At 44.7% G+C, this 24,759-nt stretch overlaps 1 protein-coding gene across 1 annotated transcript in view; it reads right to left on the bottom strand.

Moving 5' to 3' along the window:
- The window catches only part of FRMPD4 (FERM and PDZ domain containing 4), a 487,363-nt gene that overhangs the window by 90,661 nt on the left and 371,943 nt on the right, over positions 1-24,759 (bottom strand). Inside the window, exon 5 of the mRNA XM_090063719.1 lies at positions 18,757-18,859. Within this exon, the coding sequence (XP_089919845.1) occupies positions 18,757-18,859 (103 nt within the window). The remainder of the gene's footprint in view (positions 1-18,756; positions 18,860-24,759) is intronic.

Here is a 24,759-nt window from a genome sequence, read left to right on the forward strand (position 1 = left end):
GGTAATTACCATGCTCCAGCAGACTCAATTAATTGATCGAGTCTGCTCTGATGCGCTGTAATTACAGCACGTCAGAGCAGCCTTGCTGCATGTGTATAGGTGCCCATTATTAACATTCCACACATTTTTATATACTTGTACGTTTATTAGCAAAATTAGATTATTCACTTTAGTTTGGCTTTTCATATTCTGGAAGATTGCAGTTTACCTGGGTTTTTTTTAATCCCAATCCACTATTAATCCAAGAAAATCTGAATGCTTGTGGATCACAAATGAGGGCTAGCATTAAGACAGGCAAGAGATTCCCTGTTTAATCTTCCCTATATTTGCCAACCTAGTACGGTCCCCTTATATAATAACTCCTCACATTTGGGAAGGTACTTAGCCTTTGTTATTTTGGGACTGATTTACAAAAATGAATTCCCAAAATACTGAATGTAAACTCTGAAATCTGAAATTTTTGCATTTACATAGGTAAGTAAGTTCTTCCATGGAAGGTTATGAAAAAACTGTTTGCTTTTCAGAGTAAGATACGAAAAAAGGAGTTTACCAGAATTGATTTAAGAAGAGTTTAAGAGATATGAAAGTAATGATACAAAATGAAAAAGAGTGAAGGAAATTAAGGTGTGTTTCAGCTTTTTTCAGAACAGTTTATCTTTGATGAATTTTAACATATGTACAGAGGTGATCTCCATTATCAAAGCTGAAGTAGTTCAACCTACTCAACAATGCTACTGAAATCAGTAAATAAGGGCATAAAATCAGGCCCTAACTAAAGAGATCTGGCATTCTGTTCTCCACTGCTATGTAATAACTTGCCCAAGGACATTTATATGTGCAGCTATCAATAGTGTGGACTGTATTATCAAAGCACAATAAGGTATTTAACAAAATAAAGACATACATAGAAAAAGCCGACCTATTAAATGGGTACTTTGCATCAGTTTTTTCATTAGTCCCATGGGATGCCCATGCCCAATATGGGACAGAGAGGTCCAGGTGAGGGAGATCCCCTGCCCTCCATCAATACTGACTTGGTGCAGGAAAACCTCGAGAGGCGGATAGCTTCAAGTCAGATGGGCCTGACAATCTATGCCCCAGGGTACTCAAGGAGCTGGCAAGCATCATAGCCCAGTCCCTGGCACAGATCTTTGAGAATTCCTGGTGCCCTGGTGTAGTGCCCAAAGACTGGAAGAAGGCCAATATGGTACCTATCTTCAAGAAAGGGAGGAAAGTGGATCCAGCAAACTACAGGCCCATCAGCCTGACCTCTATTCTGGGGAAGGTCTTAGAAAAGTTTATTAAAGAGGCCATCCTTAATGGACTGGCTGACACCAACATCCTGAGGGATAGCCAGCATGGGCTTGTTGTGGGTAGGCCTTGCTTGACCAATCTCATTTCCTTCTATGACCAGGTGACCCATCACCTGGACCAGGAGAAGAGATTGATGTCATATATCTTGACTTCAAAAAAGCCTTTGATCTGGTATCCCATGATCACCTCTTAGTGAAACTGGCCAATTGTGGCCTTGGGTCCACCATGATCCGCTGGCTGGGAAATTGTCTCCGTGGTCAGACCCAGAGGGTGGTAATTGACGGAAGTCAATCGTCATGGTGCTCTGTGATCAGTGGGGTCCCCCAAAGCTCTGTCCTTGGACCTGTATCGTTCAACATCTTCAACCCAATGGTGAGGGGAGTTCAGGATGAGTGGTTGCTCCTCAAGGGAGCAATCCTGGATGTGCAAGCAAAGTCCATCCCATCTCAGAGGAAAGGCAGCAAAAGGGCACAGCAGCCCTCTTGGCTCTGCAGGGAACTGGTGGACCTCCTGCATCTTAAAAGGAAGACCTACAAAGGATGGAGGCCTGGAACCACAACCAAGGACGAATACTCTGCTCTGGTCTGAATCTGCAGAGAGCAAATCGGGAAAGCCAAGGCTGTGATGGAACTCCAGCTAGCTACAAATGTCAAGGAAAATAAAAAGTCCTTTTTTAGATATGTGGGGAGCTGGAGGAAAAGCAAGGGCAACACTGGACCCCTGCTAAACCAGATGGGGCAACTGACAACTGATGCCCAGGAAAAAGCGAACTTGCTAAATGGGTGCTTTGCACCAGTTTTTCACCAGTCCGATGGGACGGCCCTGCCCACTATGAGTCAGGGAGGCCCAGGTGAGGGAGATTCCTTGCCCACCATTGAAGCTGACCTCGTGAAGTAACACCTTGACAGGCTGGATACATTCAAGTCAGCCGGCCCTGATGGGTTACAGCCAAGGATACTCAGGGAGCTGGTGAACATCATAGCTCAGCCCCTGGCATGGATCTTTGAGAGCTCTTGGTGCTCTGGTGAAGTGCCCAATGATTGGAAGATATCATGCCTATCTTCAAGGAAGGGAGGAAAGTAGATCTGGCAAACTACAGGCCCATCAGCCTGACCTCTATCCTGGGGAAGGTCTTTGAAAAGATTATCGAAGAGGCCATCCTTAACAGACTAGCTGAAGGCAATATTCCGAGGAATACCCAGCATGGGTTTGTTGCGGGTAGGTCTTGCTTGACCAATCTCATTTCCTTTTAGGACTAGGTGACCTATCACCTGGACAAGGGGGAAGAGATTGACGTTGTATATCTTGACTTCAAAAAAGCCTTTGATCTGGTATCCCACGATCACCTCTTTGGTAAACTGGCTAACTGCGGCCTTGACCTCACCATGATCCACTGCTGGGGAATTGGCTCTGCAGTAGGATCCCAGAGGGTGGTGGTTGACAGGAGCCAATCATCTCAGTGCACTGTGGGGTCCCTCAAGGCTCTATCCTAGGGCCTACACTATTTAACATCTTCATCAATGATGTGGACATTGGTGTCAGAAGCAGACTGGCCAAGTTTGCTCATGACAACAAACTCTGGGGTAAAGCATCCACACCTGAGGACAGGAGGGTGAGCCAGGCTGACTTTGACAGGCTCAGGAGATGGGTGGACAAGAACCTGATGGTGTTCAACACCTAAAAATGCAAGGTTCTCCACCTTGGGAGGAAAAACCTGCAGCATGCTTATAGGCGTGGTAGTGCTATGCTGGTTAGCATTACAGATGAAAGGGACTTGGGGGTCATCATTGACCATGAGATGAACATGAGCCTTCAGTATGATGCTGTGGCTAGTAAAGCAAGCAAAACGCTGGCTTGCATCCATAGATGCTTCTCAAGCAAATCCCGGGACATCACTCTCCCGCTGTACTCAGCCATGGTGAGGCCACAGCTGGAGTACTGCGTCCAGTTTTGGGTTCCACAATTCAAAAAGGATGTGGAGAAGTTTGAGAGGGTGCAGAGGAGAGCCACGTGCATGATCAGAGGTCAGGAAAACAGACAACAGGCTGAGAGCTATGGGGCTCTTTAGCTTGGAAAAGTGCAGGCTCAGGGGTGATCTGATGGCCACCTATAAGTTTATAAGGGTGACCACCAGTATCCCAGTATCTGGGGGAACGTTTGTTCACCACAGTGCCCCATGGGATGACAAGGTTGAATGGTTATAAACTACTACAAGACCATTTCAGGCTGGAAATAAGGAAGAATTTCTTTAGTGTCCAAGCCCCCAAGGTCTGGAATAGCCTGCCATTGGAGGTGGTTCAAGCACCTACATTGAACACCTTCAAGCGAAAATTGGATGCTGGGATCCTATGACCCCAGCTGACTTCCTGCCCTTGGGGCAGGGGGCTGGACTCGATGATCTTCTGAGGTCCCTTCCAGTCCTAATGTCTATGAAATCTATGAAATCAACAAATACATTTTTCATATTGATTTCAAATTATCTTAAAATATTTTTCTGCATTTTTTAATGTTCTGGATAATATTTAAAACTTGCCTACATAGGTTGTTTACACAGGTGTAAGCCCAGCTCCACCACTGATACATTTCCTTGCACTGGAGTATATCTGTAATAATATGGAAGTTTTGTTTTTGATTCAAAGGAATAATTTTGCATTGGAGTAAATTTCATTGGAATAATGTTCACCTGCAGGTCTCTCAACTCTTAAGTAGTTTGGTGGTCTGCCAGTAGCCTTCCTGCACTGCTCTCTGACCTGCCCTAACTTGCCACCTTATTTATTTGTATGGCTCTATGGTCAAAGTTACTGAATGTCACTCACCTCCCTGTTCATATGATGCCAAGCGGCCAAGTTCTACCTCTACATACTCAGATAATCTTGCATCAATGCGTTGCTAGTATACTGCCATACATTACCTACTACCCCTATGCTGCACCTGCTCATTGTGCTTATTCTGGAATCATGTAGAAACTCTGGACCTCCTCCTCCTCTGGGGAAAAATGAAAATGCAATTCTCCTGACCCAGCAAAGAAACCAGGAGATTTATGAAGCCGCACCTAAGGCAGTGGCCACGCAGGACTGCAAGAGGCAGTGCCACATACTGACAAAGGATCTGATGATAACTTGGAAGAGTTAAAGACAGAAACTGCACATCTGGAAACTCTCCAGCTACTGGTCGCTCCTACAAGGAGATGAACAGGACTTCCGCAAGGATGTTTCTAGACCACTGGTCCTCAACCTTTTTTGTACCAGGATCCATTTGTAAACATCAGTGGCCAGTCCTGACCCAGTACCCCTCATGCCTGACCTTCTGTGCCCCAGCTACCCTGTGTGTGGAGGAGGGGGTGGGTGTGTAGGGCCCAAGCAGCTCCTTTCAGATTGGAACTCTGCCAGCCTGCATTAGAAAAGCCACTATTTCTAGTGTTTTTCTTCTTTGAAGGAAAATCTATTTTTAAAGTTTGTTTGCGACCCTTTCATATATTCTTGCAACCCATGGGTTGAGAAATTTTTTTTAGACAACTTCATTTTTGTCATACCTGGGCAACTGCCTAAAGGATGTTAAAGACAGCTAGATCACTCTTTCTAGAAGGATGTCCCAGACAGATAGGAGCTCTTTAGTTCACAGGTCCAAGCAAGACTTCACATAGAGCAGACTGACACCATCATTCATCCCCACTTCCAGCCAGCCTGCTGCTCCCAACAGCCCTCAGTCTGACAGCTGCAAGCAGCGGAGCTGAGAAGGCTAACCATGCTTTTGACTTAACTTTCTTGTAGGGGATGGTCTGCATGAGCCAAGTGATTCAGTTAGGCTTAATCTTAGTCCTGGACATTGCCACATTGGTTGTATATGACTGATTGATGTTTCTGAGTTCTGCTTCCCTTTCCTTTGCATTATAATAGCTTGCTTCCATATGTTGAAATAGCCACTGTGATGGGCAAAATGCCTTCTCTCTTTTCTCAGTACCTTTTTCCATTCCCCCAGTTGAACAAGCCCCTCTTGTCCCTGCATTCTCCCAACATGACCCCAGTGCAGTCCACTGCATAGCCAGCAGTGGGCACTAAGCCCCCTCCTTCCTCCATGCTGCATGTTCAGTTCCCATATGTGCTAAACTAAAGCCAACAGTGACAGCAACAAGAACAAAAAAGAGTTTCTTGATGTAGAAATGTGTGTTTGGAATGCCAAGTCCTGTATGGATCTACTGCATAGAGCATCTTGCATTCTGACAACTCAGAGAGCTCTGCAGAAAATCAATGGAAGTTTGTTAACAACCTCATTACTAAAATCTCATCACGGCCTTTTTCCAGTAAAATCTGAAGCTCTCTTCAGATGAAGAAATGTAAGAAAGACTTTTATATCCATATTTATCTTGAAATGACTTTTTAGATATGAATATAACCCTTAAAGGCTTCACACTAAAAAATCCCTCAATTTCAGTTTCAAATTTCAAATTTATTATGACCCACAGCAGTAATATCCCAAACATGAGCAAGCTGCTCACTAAAAAGTGCACGTTACACATCACAAATACTGCCCCCCTTCCCCTCACAAAATATCTCAACCTCATCACAAAACCATGTTAACAGTCCAATGAACTTTGACCATGTCCTCAGGGTATTTTTGAGACAGAAAGAGCTTTAGTAGGACTGCAGCACTGCACAGCAGGGCTCCCTCTTCTATGGCTCCCAAGTAGGTGGCACCATTCTACCTCTCCAACCATGCAGCAATCAGAAAGCACCATTCTAGTGAATAACAGCAAGGTGCATCTTGCTGGATTTCCCTTAGCTTTAATAAAATAGACATTTTCTTTCCTGTTTAATTGCAAGGATCAAGGACACCTCCTTCTGCATTAGAACCTTTCTGTAGAAGGACAAATGCAATCACCAGGCTGGTTGCATACCTCCAACCATTCCCTATTAATATGGTTAATTAGATACCTGGCCCCATACAGTTGCCTGACTATAACTGGAATACAAATCAGCATGCATCTCACTAGAAACCAGCTCAGCAAGGGAGGGAGGCATAATGCGTCAAGTGTACCAAGACCTAGAAAAAGACATCACTTGCAGGAACTCTAAAGACTGGGCTGTGGATCTAGAAGTGGCAGCCAAAATTGGTAGGGTGACAAAGACTTTCTTTCCTATTTTCTTTGCTACAATGAGCAGTGAGTGCTTGTTATTTTTCTTGCTTTATATTTTTGGCACAAGCTATGTCCAGACCTTCAGGACACCAGCATTAGCATGAAGGACTTGACAAAAAGGGAAAGAAAACAAAGGTGAAGTTCGAGGAGTTTGTGGGGACCACTCCAAATTATGGGAGAATGGCTTTGGAATCGAAGGAGTTCCTAAGACAAAAAAAGGAGGATGACACAGAGGAGATGGGAATGGACAAGGTTACTGAGGAAAAGGGCAGTGCAGCCATTAAGGAACTGGTGATGAAGGAGTTGAATTTGTTCCAGGGGCAGTCACAGTGACAGAGTAGAGCTTGACTAGTTACAGAGAAGAAATTATTAATGGCTGTGGGCATGCAGCTTATGACATTACAAACAGATGTTACTGTTGGAGAATACAGAATAAGGATTTTTCTTTCCACCTTACTCTCCCTCAGCAGCTACAGAGTTCACCAGATACAGACACATAAGAATGTATCCTAAGGGGACCAGACCTTCATCACTGGAGGTCCAGCCATGGGTACATCCAGTTGGACAGGTATAGTAGCTCCCAGTTGGAGCCCAACTCCTTTGATTTTGATTCCCCCAACCCAAATATTGAGTTGTTCCCATGATACTCCAAACCCCAAATTTCCTAAACAGACACAAACAGAAAAAGCTATTCACTATGGCTATGAGTCTTTTCCCTCAAAACCCTCCTCATTTAAACATTCATCCCCTCAAAGCTTTCCTTATGCCACTATCTACAGAGAGAAAATGTCGTAACATTGCACTTTTGCTGTTTGTTCAGACTGAATTTTGGGCCATAACATTATGTATTATGCAAGAAAGCCTTGTTTTCTCCCACCACAGATCCCACATACAGACCTACCTGCAGCCCCAAGTTCTAAAATAAATGATTAGCTAAAGCCAGTTACACAGAGAATAAAATAATTTAAAGAACAGAGCATGCAGAGCAGACCACACATATCACAAAGTAGCTTCTCTCACACATGCCCACGTACTTGTTTGACATTCTGTTTAAAAATTCATATAGGTATACTAAACATGCAAAACCCAACACTGCTTATCCACAAGTTTTGAAGCAACAAATCAAAACCTTTATGCCCTTTTCTCAAAGCAGGTGTATAAAGGCCTCTTGGAAAATGTGTCCTTGATGGCTGGCTGTCATTTAGGAAGGAGCATATTGCAGGCTTCTTAAACTACCCCTGAAAGTCTCCGAACCTCTGCTTCCCAGCTTTGGGAGATGTTCTCTCTCTTGTAGCAGCAGTTGGGCGGAACACAGCATGTGGTTATAGTTCAAATCTGGCATTACTCCTGTGCCACAAGGATTCCACGTTGTGTCTGCTATGTTTCAGCCTTCCAAAGGCAAACTACAATTTCACCCTTCAGCTGCTGGGAAGATAGTAAAACATTTATTTCTTCTAATGCAAATACAGAAGGAAAAGTTTCCATCGGCCATGGCAGCAGAGGTCAAGCAAGGTCTCCAAAGATGAGGAGACCTAACACAGGCCATTAATATCAAGGTTGGCTATGGTGACAAACTGCTCTTTCTTCATAGTTTCATAGTTGGTAGGGACCTGAGCAGATCATCAAGTCTGACCCCCTGCCATGGGCAGGAAAGAGTGCTGGGGTCAAATGTTATTAGGGATAACAGACAAGAGTTCCTCAAAATTCAAGCTGCATGACTTTTTCCAGACTAATCCACATTATCATTAGTGAACTTATTGCAGTGGCAGACCACCAGACTACCTTGAAACAAAATAGAGAAGTATCCCTTTCTATTCATAAACTCCATAGCTCTGTGTGTGTGTGAGTGTGTATGCATGCAGATGAGTGTGTGTATCCATGTATGTATGGCAAATAATAGGAATTTGGGTTCTATCAGCCGTCTATTGTAACTGGAAAACCCTGTGTATGCAAAGCAAATGAGGCCTCCCGATGACTGGTAAGCTGTACAACATGCTGTAACAGCAGTTTTAATTGGCATCATGAATCACCATAACAAAGCCCCAAGAATCAATCTGTCTGCATCAATACAGTTCTTTTCTGACCAGTAATCATGATGATGGCCACATCTGAATGCCTCTAAGGTTCTGGGCCAAGTTCTATGTCATGTCATTTTGACAAAATGTTATGAACTTTGTCACTTTGTCACTTTGTAGCCAATGCAACACAAATCTTGCCCATGTTGTTTTCTTGAGTCTAATAATCACACTGAAGAGAATGAAACCGTATCAGGGCCAGCAGCAGGGACTCGGGGAAAGTCTGTTCACCAGGGCCCCCTTTGGAGTCACTAGGAACAATGGCCACAAGCTGAGGGAGGATAGGTTTAGGTTAAATATTAGGAAGAACTACTTCACTGTAAGGGTGGCCAGAGCCTGGAACAGGCTTCCCAGAGAGGTGGTGCTCTCACCGTCCCTGAAAATCTTCAAGAGGAGACTGGATAGGCACCTGGCTGGGGTCTTATGACCCCTGGCACCCCCAGTGCTCCTTCCTGGCCATGGCAGGGGGTCGGACTCGATGATCTGTCCAGGTCCCTTCCAACTCATTGATTCTATGATTCTGTGAAATTGTTCCAAGAAAACTCCCTATTGAAACAATTGCACCCTCCTTATCCTCACCTATTTCCTCGTTCTCTTCTATATGGAGTTGCAGGTCAGGAAGGGGAAGAAGGAACCGATGTTGCTCCAAATATTGTTGCCAAAGAGCTCAGTCAACCAACAGCTGGTTTGCAAAGTTATAGCTGTCCAAGAGAGGAGTGTGCAATAAATTCTCACAATATGCTCTGTATTCCTGACAGCCAGAATCTTAGTGTGGAATGCTACCTTGACCATAATAATATGTTAGGAATTTGAAAATGGCACTGGCTATCCCGAGAGAGGTGGCTTATGGACTAGCAAAGAGAGGAATCATAGCATTTTCAGACCTCCAGATGTAGAACGTTGAATACAAATTGTTATTGTGGATCCTCGTTCTCCATGACTGAAGCCTATTGAGAGCCAGGATCTGCAACCGTTTAGATGGGACAAGCGAGAGAAGAAGAATAAGCATGTTGAGATAGCAGAAGATAACCAGAAAACTATCTCATCATGTGCTACAAGAGCAAATTCACAATGCATGTGACCCATGAGCAATCCATAGAAGCTATTGAGGATATACTTCTGAGGAAACCTCCCCTGGAGTAGAAGCAAGCGTGCTTGGTGCAGTAAAAGCTGGCTGCTTGGTTAGACACAGTTACACGGCAACAGTTACATAGAACCTTCTTATTACTTACTTACTATCTTATACTTACTGAAGTAAGCGCATCTAAGTTCAGATTAATCCTCCCACGTCAACAGGCTGTGTTCAGCTGTGTTTAAATTTAAGGGCAGTAATAAGAGTGCTTTCATCAGACTAGGAAGATGAAAGCTACTCTTGCTGGTTTTCATCCAAATACGTCTTTTTTTTCCAGTTCCAGTATTCTCAGCACAGCCATTCCATAAGTCTTTGTCCTAATCATTGTGCTTACTAACTATAAAGCAATTTGTTACTGCATAGCGGACTTGCAATTTAACACAGACACCTTAGTATGATGATGTAACTTGAGGCATAACAATTCATTAAGTCCAGGCATTTAGAAAATACTTTTATTATTTAATGACAATTTGTATTCTTTAAAGATCTAGCCAGCTTATTGTATTACTTAGGACCAAATATTTCCTGGGTCCTTCAGCCCACTTCTCTTAAAAAGCAGAGAATGGCTTATAATGGCTTAAAGCAAAAATAAATAAATAAAAATGGCTGCCTTATTTTATTACCACGGAGTTAATTTTTATACTGCTGAAGTGAAGGGTACTTTGATGAAGAACAAACATTTATTTTCATTAAGCATGGGTGAATTTTGTTATATTGGCTGAGCATGATTCTGCATCACTATAAATTTCAATAAGAAAAAATATTTTTGAAACACTTGGCCACACACATACACACATGCATGCATGAACATACTCTACGGTTTAACATTTGCAATATCATTTACATTTTAAGTGCTAAATATTATATGAGTATAATGATTTTTAATAAAAATATTTCCCTAACTGTAAAGCTGGTCACTGGGCTATTTTGCCTTTTCACTTCTCCGAACAAGTTTTAAATTATTAATACAAGTGATGGAATGTTATAAAAAATATAATGCTATGGAATCTCCAAGAACCACATGGTTTTAGATCAGTGATACTCAATGTACAGCCTGCAGGCCAGATACAGCTCATGGAGCCAAGGCAGCCAGCTGGTGGGGCTCCCACAGGTCCAGATATCTGGTGGCTTTGGAACAGTGGCATTATTACAGTAATTGCAGCAGCTCTAGATGCCCCACAGCAATTAACACTACCCTGTTGCTAAATATTTGGACCTGTGGGGAGCCCCACATCCCAGATGACATAGCTCAGGGGCAGGCAAAATATGGCCCGTGGGCCAGATCCAGCCCATCAGGCCATTCTATCTGGTCTGTGGGGCCCCTAAAACTTTAAATAATATTTATCTGTCCTGGATGCCTGTCAGAGATGACATAAACCAGGAACAGTAGGACCCAGGGAGAGCTGTCTGCAGGGCGCAGCAGCCCCACCCCGCCCCACCCCCAGCCATTTCCCTGCTTTCCTGCCCCCAAACTGCTCCAGCACCATGCATCTCCTGGCTGCAATGTCAGACTGCGGGAGCCTGGATCCTGTGCTGGTACCAGGTGTGTGTATGTGTGTGTGTGTGTGTGTGCACGCATATGATGAACCCCACATGCACATCCCACCATATACATGCACCCACACCTCCACTCCCATTGCCATACACGCAGATTCCCACACCCCCTTAAACAATCCAGCCACCCTCCCCACACACACATCCCCCACAAACCTCAGTCCCATCCATACCCCACATATCCATACACACACCCACATGCTCCCTCACCCCACACCCACATCCCCCACAACTATCCACCCCCCACAGACACACCAACACCTTCCCTGGCACTACATATACCCACACACCCACAGTCTCCCACAAATCTATACCCCACCACAATATACAAGAGTAAGACTTCATTTTAAGCTATTATATACTATCACTTCTATGTACACTACACAAACACATAAACCAGGACAAACATATTTTTTGAAATCAAATTAATTAATGTTTTAGATGTTCACTTTTTAGAATATAATTTGGTATTTTTCTCGTTCCAAGATAGCAAAACCTCTTGCTGAACAGAGTGCTTCCAGGGTCTAGAGCCCAAACAAAGAACTGGACTCAACCCATCCAGAATTACATGCAGTGGAACTCGGTCACCTCCTGACTAAGACAAGTTCAACATCAAGATGTGCAGGTGAGAATTGGGTAATTTCTGTTGGTTGTAAGAGCTGGGTGAGTCCATGGCCCCTACAGGGTACAGGGCCACCAGGCTCTACGGCCCTATCATACACTGCACTGACAACAGGGCAGGCCTGATTGGCTGACTCACACTGACCATGGTCAGCCTGTGCTTCCCTGCAGCCGAATGTGGGGATTATGAAAGGGTTTTGTTCTGTTCCCTGCTGGAGCAGTAAAGTCTAGCAAGCAACACATTACCTGCCTGAGGGGAAGAAGGGGATGCTAAAGGAATACAGGAAGAGAAGCTATAGCATATACAGACATTAACCCTGGCTGTTCCCAGGTTATTTTTCTCCTGCAGTGGCTATTTTTAACCTTGGAGAAAAAACCCTGAATATCTGTCTATTCATGGTTTCTATTAGGAGAGCAGCAACTCCCCCAGGAGAATGGAAGTGGAGAATTGGACTCTTCCAAATACACAAAAGTCTCCCTTAGTGTGCAATGACATTAAAGTTACCATTCCATTGATACTACATCTTGATATCGATTACTCCTAAATATTGGTATTAAGTACACTGTAAATAAGTTAAACTCACAGGATCTATAGCCAAAGTACAATAAAAACAAGCCAAGCAGCTTCTGCTATATTATTTCATACTCTGTTCTTTAAATCTTATCTGTTTTGTACGCAGTTTGTGTACTCCTTGCCTTGATTTTAATGACATATTTACACCTTGGTCTTGTTTTTTACATGATTTTCTCTTCCTAATTTTAAGAGGTCTACTTACAGAGAGCAGTTTTACAATTCCTAAAAATGTGACCTGCCTTTTTTAGTGAACCAAATAAATGACTTCTGGGCATCTGCCTGAGAATAGCTCAACAGAGAACAATAGGATGTAAAAGTCATTGAATATTTCCAGAAATAATGAGATCTTGTGTGTTACAGCTGTAAGCCAGGCAGGATCAGTATCTCTAGGTTTCAAAGGATGACCTGAAATCTATTTAAATATTGCCAGTAAAGCAGGAACCATGAAAATGAAATGGATTGGACTGACCTACTGACTTTCTTCATTATTACAAAATGAATATCTATAATCTTTGCTATACTTCTGACCACTCTACATTGCAATAGAACTTCTCAATTTACAAGATCAGACTATCTAAAAGCAAATCCATTCCTGTGTCTTTGATCAGAAATACCCCAAGGTGGCTTTAATGCTGAGTTAGACAGCTTCCTATTTATGGAAAAGTTATTATTTTTCAAAAAGGCTTATTTTAATATAACCAGTTCTAAAATGAGTTCCTAATCATGCCTTCAAGCTTAATGATGAGAGGAAGTAATATAAACAATGCAAACTTAGCATCTCCACTCTCCTCATTTATTAAAGCTGGCATACAGTACAAATTTGCTAGTCATAAGAGTTTTGTACTTAATTTTGAATAATTGGGACGGGGGAGAAAGTTTACTATAAGCTCTTGCACAAGTGGACATCATTCTATATAAAAGCAATGGATGCAAAAGAAATGCTCCTGGCTATTTTATAGAAACAAATGCAGATAAATCACTTGTTGAGAAAGTGAGCTTTTGTAGTGACAGAATGATAAAAATGGAACCTCTTGGATATAATTTTTAATGTAGGTTCTTTTCTTTCTTTAAAATTTCTTGCAACTAAATGCCTTCATTTCATAGTTTCATAGTTAGCAAGGTCAGAAGGGACGTGAGCAGATCATCAAGTCCAACCCCCTGCCATGGCAGGAAATAGTACTGGGGTCAAATGACCCCGGCAAGGTGATTGTCTAGCCTTGTCTTAAAGACCCCCAGGATACGAGCCAACACCACTTCACTTGGAAGTTGGTTCCAGATCCTAGCCGCCCTGACTGTGAAGTAGCGCCTCCTGATGTCTAATCTGAATTTACCCTCTGCCAGCTTGTGACCGTTATTTCTAGTCACTCCTGGTAGTGCTTGGGGGAACAGGGACTCCCCCAGTGCCTGCTGGTCCCCCCTGACTAGTTTGTAACAGGCCACTAGATCCCCCCTCAGCTTTCTCTTATGGAGGCTGAACAGGTTCAGTCCCGTAGCCTCTCCTCATAGGGCCTGCCCTGCTGCCCCCTGATCATGCGAGTGGCCCTCCTCTGGACCCTCTTCATGTTGTCCACATCTCTCTTGAAGTGCAGCACCCAGACCTGGATGCAGACCTGGATGCCGCTATGGCCTGACCAGTGCTGCATAGAGGGGGAGTATCACCTCCTTGGACGTGCTCGAGATGCATCTGTGGATGCATGACAAGGTACAGTCGGCATTCCCGACCGCATCCCCAGACTGTTGGCCCATGTTCATCTTGGCATCAATGATGACTCCAAGATCCTTTCCTGCCTCTGCACTGCTCTGACAAGAAGGGAGTTCCCCAGCCTGTAGGTATGGTGCTGGTTCTTCCTCCCCAGGTGCATCACCTTGCACTTGTCAGTGCTGAATCTGATCCTATTCTCATCTGCCCACCCCTGTAACCTGTCTAGGTCTGATTGAAGCTTATTCCTCCCTTCTAGTGTGCCCACATCCCCCTACATCTTAGTGTCATCAGCAAATTTGAACAGGGTGCTTTTTACCCCCTCATCCAAGTCGCTGATGAAGATGTTGAACAGTGCAGGGCCGAGGACCGAGCCCTGTGGAACCCCACTACCCACGTCCCTCCAGGCTGAAAATGACCCATCCACCACCACTCTCTGGGTGTGGCCCTCCAGCCAGTTGGCAACCCATTTGACTGTGTAGGTGTTGACACCACAGTCCCCTAGTTTTTTAATAAGAATGGGGTGAGAGACAGTGTTGAAGGCCTTCCAAAAGTCCAGAAAGACTATGTCCACTGCTACCCCTGCATCTAAGGATTTGGTGACCTGGTCATACAAAGCCACCAGGTTGGTCTGACAGGACCTGCCTCTAATGAACCCGTGTTGGTTGCCCCTAAGCATAATCTCCCCTGCTGGCCCCTCGTGGACATGTGCCAGGATAATTCTCTCAAAAAGCTTACCCAGGATCGAGGTAAGACTAACTGGCATATAGTTTCTCAGGTCCTCCTTCCTCCCTTTTTTGAAAATGGGAACCACATTGGCCCTTTTCCAGTCCTCTGGCACCACACCAGAGCACCGTGAGTGCTCGTAAAGGCAGGCCAGGGTGGTCCCGCAATGACTTCAGCTAATTCCCTCAGCACTCTGGGGTGGAGATCGTCTGGACCAGCTGATTTGAATACATCCAGTCCCTCCAGAAGTTCCCTGACTAGATCCTCAGTGACTCCTGGCCTAGGTGCGCCTCCCCTGGGGCCTGAGGGGGACCTAGTAGGGGGGCTGATCCAGTCCCTGCTCAGGAAAATGGAAGCAAAGAAGTTGTTAAATAGGTTAGCTTTGTCATCTGGTGTGACAACCAAATTTCCCAGTGTGTTACGTTACCTGGTACCTTCTTTTTGCCCCCTATGTATTTCAAAAAGGACATCTTGTTGTCCTTGATCCGGGAAGCTAGTCCCAGTTCCATCTCTGCCTTGGCCTTCCTGACTGCCCTGCTGCATCCCCGAACAACCGCAGTATAGTTCTCCCTGGTGATGGCCTCTCCCTTCCATTGGGTGTACGCCTTCCTTTTAGCCAGAAAGGAGTTATTAACATCCCTTTCAACAACTTTACTGGCTTCAAAAATATAAAAGTGAAAACCCCCATCACGTATTTTAAAATTCATTTGTTAAATTATTAAAAATAAAACAGAATATATATTTTAATGCAATATTGAAGGCTTGGCTTGGCATCTCAAGCATTTCAAATATCCAGACCTTTCAGTTAATTGTCCTCATTACCTGAGTGTTGACTGTTTTAACTTTTGTTTCAAAATGCATGTAGCTTTTGCTAAGTTTGGCATAATAAAATCTAGGGATCTATATTCTGAAGTTTAATTGGGTTTTTTTCTTTCATTCTTCAACTAATGAAAGGCAAATCTGTTCTCAGTTTTGCAGTAACTGTCACAGAGCTGGATAGGTATAACCACAGACTTTGGCATCACTAATTCTAAATATCTCTTATATCTGTTCAGTAGTAGATAATGCAGTCATGCATGCAAGCAAATAATACTACGACCCCCAAATTAGTATGTGAGTATATATCCCCACTTGGGGGCAGAAAGTTCACTCATGACTGATTTGCCTACTAGCTGGAAAGCAAGATTAAAACATTTTCTCTGTCCCTGCTGGAAACTGAGACTCAGCATTGCTTTCAAAGTAGTGAATGTATCTGTAGGTGACCTTGGTTAAAATACAGTATTATGCAGGCACAGAGAATTGATTCCAGATGTCCCCATTGAAAGGGTAGTAAGTTCTTTATGTGAAATGAAGTATTATATAACCCTAATACAGGTCACTATGAATTACATTAAAGAGAAGACAACTTCTGTCAAACCCCTAGAAGCAGAGAAATAAAGAGAATGGTAGAAAAATGAAGTTTCTCCCTGTAATTCAGTAACACTGAGAAGTTTGTTTACAATAGCCCAGGTAAGATGCTGGGTATGGGTATGAATGGCTGTTTGCTCCACCCAATTCATGTTCACAAGGCTTGCTTTAACCTGCATGAACATAGATGGGGAACATAGATGGGGAGTGGCATGTACAGCTGTTTGCCAGTCCCAGGAGCTGCACAGGGAAACTGGAGTAACTTGGGGTGGGGTAAGGGACAGGTGGGACTGTCTGGTTTTTGGTGGCAGCGCTGCAGGAAGGAAGGGGTTATCTGTCTGGAGGGTAGGAGTGTCAGGGTGGGGGCACTAAAATTAGCTTCTGAGGGTTGGGGGGAAAGTGGGGGCTAGGGAAGAGCACAGTCCTGAGACAGGGGCAAGCAGCTAGGCTTTCCCAACCCTGAGGCTGCTCTCCAAATACACACAGGTGTTTCATAGATCAGGTTAACCAGTTCTCAGTTTAAGTTAGTTCAGCTCCTCAGGTGAATTAATTTAGAACAGACCTACCATTTTTTGCATGCAGTTTGCATTTTTTGCACAGATGGGCATTTAGATTGAATTAACCCTAGTTAGGTTGATCTAAATGTAACAGCTGTATGTACCACATGGCATCATATAATTATAACATCTGAATTTCATTTTGACACATAGTCACTCAGGGCAGCTTCTGAATTTGTCTCAAATTTGCCTCATTTAACGCCCTTTGCCTCAAACATAATCAGATAATCTGTTTTTTCTACCATTACTTCTGCAAATTATTAACAACAAATGAAGGCAAGCGTGGTCATAACTCCAGTTATTACATGTATGTATCTTAAAGAACCAGAGAAAGAGTTTAGGCTATAATATGATGATTTGATGTAGAAATAAAAGTATCCCAAGGAAGTTTACAATGACCAATTAAATTCTATGCATCTATTTAAGGATTTTACACTGGCACAGATGAGCACTAACTGGGCACTTTGAAGAAAAAAATAATAGAAACAGCAGTGTCTCAAGAGATTTCATGAACTCTCTGATGCTCTTGCCATTTTTGTGATTAAAAACCATCGGTACTTGTACTTTGTTGTAGGTTGATTTGTGTTACAGCATTTTAATTTGTTTTTATTTCATTTTAAGCAGTGAAATGTTTGATGTTGATGCTGTCAGTACTCTAAGGTAGAAAGGATTCTTTGAAAAGGAAGGCTGTTCAGCAAGTACCAAAGATAGTCAGATTTTGGATTCAATTAGTCACCTCTGGATCCATAGCTGGATCTCATCAACTAAGAACATCTTGTGCCTAGCTCTCACATGCTTCATCTTGAGTCTTATGATCTGCAGTATTTCAGGAGAATGCAGCTGATGCAGCTGTTACAGCAATTCATAAAAATGAATCTGGATGTGGACACTTTTTGAGGAGTAACATAGATAATGTACTGTCAATACTGAGAACTACCAGATTTAAAGAGAAGAAACCTCCATGTAACATGCCAGCCAAGAGATGCACGTAGCTGGGCCTTGAAACTTTCTCTGACACTTCCTATCCCAAGGACTAAACCTGTTAGCCCATGTGAAAACTATACATAGCACACACTTTTTAAAACAGTCATGGTCCTGAAATGTAAAGCAATTGTGTATGATATTAACTCTAGAATTGATGACCAAGTTGCCATTCAATAACATTCTAATACTCATTGGATCTTACTCCAACATCAGTTATATCTTTTTTTAATCTTCTTGGTGTTGTACCACATATTTTCCTGTTATTCATCATATTACATCCCGTTTTGGAATTTGAGTGTGTTTCTCCTCTCTTCCTTCTCTCTTTTGCCATCCAATTTTAGCTTTTCCTATTTTTTTTTCTCTACACTGTCTTCTACTCCCTTCCTCAAGGCATTTCATGCCTACCCTCTCACTCCATCACACAAACTCACACCCATGTCAAGCCTGCCCCACTTGCTCAGCACCTATTTACACATATCCACTTTTGGATTCACTCCTTCTGCCTTCCCCATTGCATTCTGGTGCCACTCTTTTCCCTCTTTGCTCTCACACTCTAGGACTACCCTAAAAAGAGCGTGGAGCAGCAGTCACTGTAGCTGCTATGCTTAAGGACTGGCCCCATACCTAATCCATTTCCCTCCCTCTGTCGGATATTCCAGATGATCTGTTCTTGCCCCAGTCAGCCCACTGACCTCCTCTCACTTCTTCCTTGCCAAAACAAATAATGGAGTAGGATTTTTCAAACCTTTAAACCTTTTCAACACTTAACTGATCCTTCTCACAAACTCCCAATTTTTTTGGAGGTTCACCAATATATTTTTCCCCATAACTATTTTTCTCATAACTAATAGAGTATTATGCAATGAAACATCCTTTCAATAGTACATATTATTTGATGCAGCACTGACACATTATCAAATGACTGTACTGACAGTGAGCTGCCACAGGTTCATGGTTTATATTATAGGACATCAACTACCTGACAAGGTCGATGACTCTCTCCCTTGGAGCAGTGCTGACTGGTTCATCATTAATCATTATGATCTGATCTCCTGGTATAAGTTTTCCTTCAGAAGGGCCGCCTGGAGACAAATAAGACATAAGCACAAGTTAGTTGAGCTTTGTAAACACACAGCCTCCTCTATTGTATAGCTACTATGTACAGTTTTGTCAGGAGATAAAGTGTTTGTCCACCAAAAGACACTCTGGGAAATCACCTGAGAGCATGAGAAACTCTGTGGCTTTTGCCAGATCCATTTGGCTCTACTACAATAGTTGCATCAGCAGGATGAGCAGTGCACCATGCGGGGACAAGCTGTTAAACAGGCAACGGGCAACAGCAACTGACAGAGAGTGTAGGCAATTTATACACACCTTCTGCCAGCTGCTGTAAGGTGGCAGAAACCTCAGCAGTAGAGCTGGTCTTATTCTGCTGATAGAAAGAAAGGGTTGTCCTACCCTAGCAGAGCTATGAGTATGGACACACCGTTTTGCCAGCGGAACTTGAGTACTGCCAGCAAAACTATGTAGTGCAGACCAAGACATGAAGTGGTTTGCACGTCTGCTGATGGTACTTCTCCACTAAAAGAACCGCCTTGCTAGACAGCAAATGTCTTAAATACACGAGTGCCTAGAATTAGGATCCTAAATCGATACTTAGGAACACAGGAAAATAGAGCTTGATTTTTCCAGCAATGCCAAAAGACTATACAGATGATCAACACCACTGGAAATATGGTGATTTTTATTCAGGTTCCTAAACTAACTATGGAGTTACTTAGATATGAAAGTTTGAGCCAATGTGTATTGACTTCTGAGTATTGAAAATATATTCAAGTACCAATTTTTTTCTTAAAGCACAAAAGCTTTCTGCTTTTCACAAGCAGCTCACAGAAGGGGAGAAAAGTGCCACAGCCTCAAATGAAAAGATAATGTCTAGTCATTAAACTTCCTTATGATAGGATAAAAAAAATCACCACTGAAAATGAAGACTTAAAAGGAAAAAAAATCACTGCCCACTACAATTCATTCAGATAATATCTGAAGTTGTTCTTTCATCCATTTGGTTTAGAAGAAGTATTTTAGGGCCTTGTTATACATTATGCTGCAAGATACACAAATGTTGATCAGTGGTAGTGCTATCCTGGAGTCACACGCGAAGCGTAAGTGCTGACAGTGTGGGGGAGACGACAACTCCTCACTGCCACTGCAGTGGGGGACCATAAGTTTGTGGTGCCCCAACTGCTGCCCCTACTGTTGCCAGTCATTGGATCCAGTGGGACTACAGCTCCAGTTTCTGCCATTGGCACAGAAACTGTGCTGCTGCTGTCACTTCCACTGTTGCTGGGCCCTGTGGCCCTCTGATAGCACAGTAATTTGGGGAGGGGGCACATGCCCTGCATACCCCTTGATGCATCATCAATGCTTGGAGTTTGGAGCAGTCACACCCTTAGTTTAGAAACCTTCCCCGACTGTCCCCCACATGCACAGGTTTGACTTGCCACTAGAGGCCTGGTAAGTAGGGGCAGGATTCGGAGCTGTAGCTCTTGAGTTGCCACTAGAGGGCTGGTGAGCCAGGACAGGCTTCCATCCCGGCTCTATGGGCCATGGGTTTGAGAGATCCGGGGATACTAGAGGACTTCAACTTGGGTTGCACCTCTGTGGGGAGTGGGCACACCTTAATGGAACAGGAGCTGGGTAATGTGGATCAGAGATAATCCTGCCCTGGAGTGGCCTAATTTGAGCCAAATGATGAGTTCTTAAAACAACTCTAAAGTGTTAACGTGTGGACAATCCAAGGGCTAAGAGCTCCAGGAGCTGCCCAAAATTACCAGAACCATAAGCGATGCATAGATGGGGCACAGGGGAGCTCATGCCACCCTAAGACCACTGGTGCTCTCCCCTTATAGCGAGCACTCTGGCTGGTAGGGGGCATGGAAAGCACTTGTTCCCGCCGCCCTAAAGTTGACCGCCCCCCCAGTCACCAGCTGGCCACTGGAGGACCTCCCTCCCAGGTCATGCCCCACTGGTGCCCCCCCAGACTTGGGAGGCACCAGTTGCCCATGACCAGAACAAGCCCTTACTTTCAAATCTACTACAAATGAAATTTTACCATGTACAAAAAAACTCTGAGGAGATCCCACTGAGTTAATCTCCATTCCTACTCTGATGTTTCACTACAAACATGCTTCCCAAACTGGCTTTAACGAAAGCTACGCTAATCTGAAAAACAAAAGAACAGTCTGGAGGGTACCTCGTTACAGAATTTGCTATGGGAACAACAAACATTTTTCTCAATGTGCATTCCTGGGTTAATGAAATTAAATCCTTTGACACATGTTATTTTGTAATACTATGAAGCCTAGATCTCTATGGAGTGTGAACATGTCCACAGTCCCCTACCTGTGGCAAAGTTGACAAAGTTTGCCACAGAGGTTCAATTTTCATCCAGGGGAGGTCCTTAGCTCCCCCTGCCACCAGTCACTGAGCTGGACAGGCTCACTAATACATTTGTATTGTCAACTGTTGCATCAACCATGGTAACAGATATGGATCTGCACACAAACCACCTGCGGTGGCAAAGGCTAATCAGCAGGGATCCTGGTTTTCTCCGATAACCTCGACTCCAATTTTTGGATTAAAAAAAAGTAACCCCAAATCCACATTTTTTCCATGATTAAAATGAAATGCCACTAATACAGGGGTTTTCAACCTTTTTAAATCAAAGTACCCATGGCGCATGGGACAGGTCCCAGAGGACTGGAAAAGGGCCAATGTGGTCCCTATTTTCAAGAAAGGGAGGAAGGAGGATCCAGGCAACTATAGGCCAGTCAGTCTCACCTCCATCCTTGGCAAAGTCTTTGAAAAGATTATTAAGGCTCATATATGTGACAGCCCAGCAGGAAAAATTATGCTGAAGGGAAACCAGCACGGGTTTGTAGCGGGTAGATCATGCCTGACTAATCTAGTCTCTTTTTATGACCAGGTTACAAAACACCTCGACACAGGAGTAGGGGTTGATTTACTTAGACTTCAGGAAGGCCTTCGATATGGTATCCCACCCCATACTGGTAAACCAGTTAAAAGGCTATGACTTGGATGATTACACAGTCCAGTGGGTGGCAAATTGGCTAGAGGGTCGTACCCAGAGTGTGGTAGTGGATGGGTTGATATCGACCTGGAAGGGAGTGGGTAGTGGGGTCCCATAGGGCTCGGTCCTTGGACCAATACTTTTCAATGTCTTCATCAGTGACTTGGATGAGGGAGTGAAGTGTACTCTATCCAAGTCTGCAGATGGTACAAAACTGTGGGGAGAAGTGGACACACCGGAGGGCAGAGAAAAACTACAGGCAGACCTGGACAGGTTGGACAAATGGGCAGAAAACAATAAATGCAATTTAACAAGGAGAGATGCAAAGTGCTGCACCTAGGGAGGAAAAATGTCCAGCACACCTACTGCCTAGGAAATGACCTGCTCAGTAGCACGGAAGTGGAAAGGGATCTTGGAGTTCTAGTGAACTCCTAGATGAACATGAGTCGTCAGTGTGACAAAGTCATCAGAAAAGCTAACTGCACTTCAGAAAAGCTAACTGCACTTCATCATGCATCAGCAGATGCATGACAAACAGAACCAAGGAGGTGATACTTCCCCTCTATCGGGCGCTGGTCAGACCGCAGTTGGAATACTACATGCAGTTTTGGGCGCCACACTTCAAGAGGGATGTGGATAATCTGGAGAGGGTCCAGAGGAGGGCTACTCGTATGGTTAAGGGCTTGCAGGCCAAGCCCTATGAGGAGAAACTAAGGCACCTGGACCTCTTCAGCCTCCTCAAGAGACTTTGTGGCTGTCTATAAATTCATCATGGGGGCACAGAAGGGAATTGGTGAGGCTCTACTCACCAAGGCACCCCTGGAGAGTCACAAGAAATAATGGCCATAAGCTAGCAGAGAGCAGATTTAGACTAGACATTAGGAGGAACTTCTTCACAGTTAGAGAGGCTAAGGTCTGGAATGGGCTCCCAAGGGAGGTGGTGCTCTCCCCTACCCTGGGGGTCTTCAAAAGGAGGTTGGGTGGGCATCTAGCCGGGGTTGTCTGAACCCAGCACTCTTTCCTGTCTATGCAGGCGGTTGGACTCAGTGATCTATTGAGGTCCCTTCTGAATCTAACATCTATGAATCTACTCCTGACAGCTGGATGTGGAGCTGGCAGGTGGCATGCAGCTAGATGCAAAGCACAGTGGTGGGAAGACAGTGGTGGCAGGGAAGCTCACCAGGCTGGGGTGAGGGCAGTGGCACCCTTCTGTGGGGTGGGGAAGCTCGCCAGGCTGGTGGTGCCAGCTGCCATGTGCAAGTTTCCCCGCCATGCAGAGGGGCATTACTGCCCTTGCCCTGCCCCGGCCCTGCTCCTGGGAGGCAGCGGTGCTCTGTTCCCGCCTGCCCATGCATACTCCCTAGGGGGGTGGGCAAAATGCGGCCCACCAGGCTATTTTATCTGGCCCACACGGCACCTTAAAAAATTAGAATATTAATATTTATCTGCCCCTGGCTGCCTGTCATGCGGTCCTTGATTCATAGTTTCATAGTTTGTAGGGTCAGAAGGGACCTGAGCAGATCATCAAGTCTGACCCCCTGCCATTGCAGGAAAGAGTACTGGGGTCAAACTACCCCAGCAAGGTGTTCATCTAGCCTCCTCTTAAGGACCCCCCAGGGTAGGAGCCAGTACCACTTCTCTTGGAAGTTGGTTCCAGATCCTAGCTGCCCTGACAGTGAAGTAGCGCCTCCTGATGTCTACTCTAAATCTACCCTCTGCCAGCTTGCGACCGCTATTTCTTGTCACTTCTAGGAGTGCTCAGGGGAACAGGGACTCCCCCAATGCCTGCTGGTCCCCTAGATTCTTCTCTTGTGGATGCTGAACAGGTTCAGGTTCCTTAGCCTTTCCTCGTAGGGCCTGCCCTGCTGCCCCCTGATCATGCGAGTGGCCCTCCTTTGGACCCTCTCCATGTTGTCCACATCCCTCCTGAAGTGCAGCGCCCAGAACTGGATGCAGTACTTCAACTGCGGCCTGACCAGTGCCACACAGAAGGGGAGGATCACCTCCTTGGACCTACCTGAGATGCATCTGTGGATGCATGACAAAGTGCAGTTGGCCTACCTGACCACGTCCCCACACTACTGGCCCATGTTCATTTTGGCATCAATGATGACTCCAAGATCCTTTTCTGACTCTGCACTGATGAGAAGGGAGTTCCCCAGCCTGTAGGTTTGGTGCTGGTTCTTTCACCCCAGGTGCAGTACCTTGAACTTGTCAGTGTTGAAACCCATCCTGTTCTCATCCGCCCACCCCTGTAACCTGTCTAGGTCCGATTGCAGCCTATTCCTCCCTTCTAGCATGCCCTTTCCCCCACATCTTAGTGTCATCTGCAAATTTGAACAGGGTGCTTTTTACCCCCTCGTCCAAGTCACTGATGAAGATGTTGAACAGTGCAGGCCCGAGGACCAAGCCCTGGGGGACCCCACTGCCCACGTCCCTCCAAGTTGAAAATGACCCATCCACCACCACTCTCTGGGTGTGGCCCTCCAGCCAACTAGTGACCCATTTTACTGCGTAGGTGTTGATGCCACAGTCCCCTAGTTTTTTGATGAGAATGGGGTGAGAGACAGTGTCAAAGGCCTTCCAAAAGTCCAGAAAGACTATGTCCACTGCTACCCCTGAATCTAAGGTTTTGGTGACCTGGTCGTAGAAGGCCACCAGATTGGTCTGACAAGACATGCCTCTAATGAACCCATGTTGGTTGCCCCTAAGCATAACCTCTCCTGCTGGCCCCTCGTGGACATGTGCCAGGATAATTCTCTCAAAAAGCTTACCCAGAATTGAGGTAAGACTAACTGGCATATAGTTTCCTGGGTCCTCCTTCCTCCCTTTTTTGAAAATGGGAACCACATTGGCCCTTTTCCAGTCCTCTGGCACCACACCAGAGCACCA

This window comes from Crocodylus siamensis, chromosome 1 (assembly GCF_052110815.1).
Source record: "Crocodylus siamensis isolate JL-2025a chromosome 1, ASM5211081v1, whole genome shotgun sequence".
In the NCBI taxonomy this organism is placed as follows: domain Eukaryota; kingdom Metazoa; phylum Chordata; order Crocodylia; family Crocodylidae; genus Crocodylus; species Crocodylus siamensis.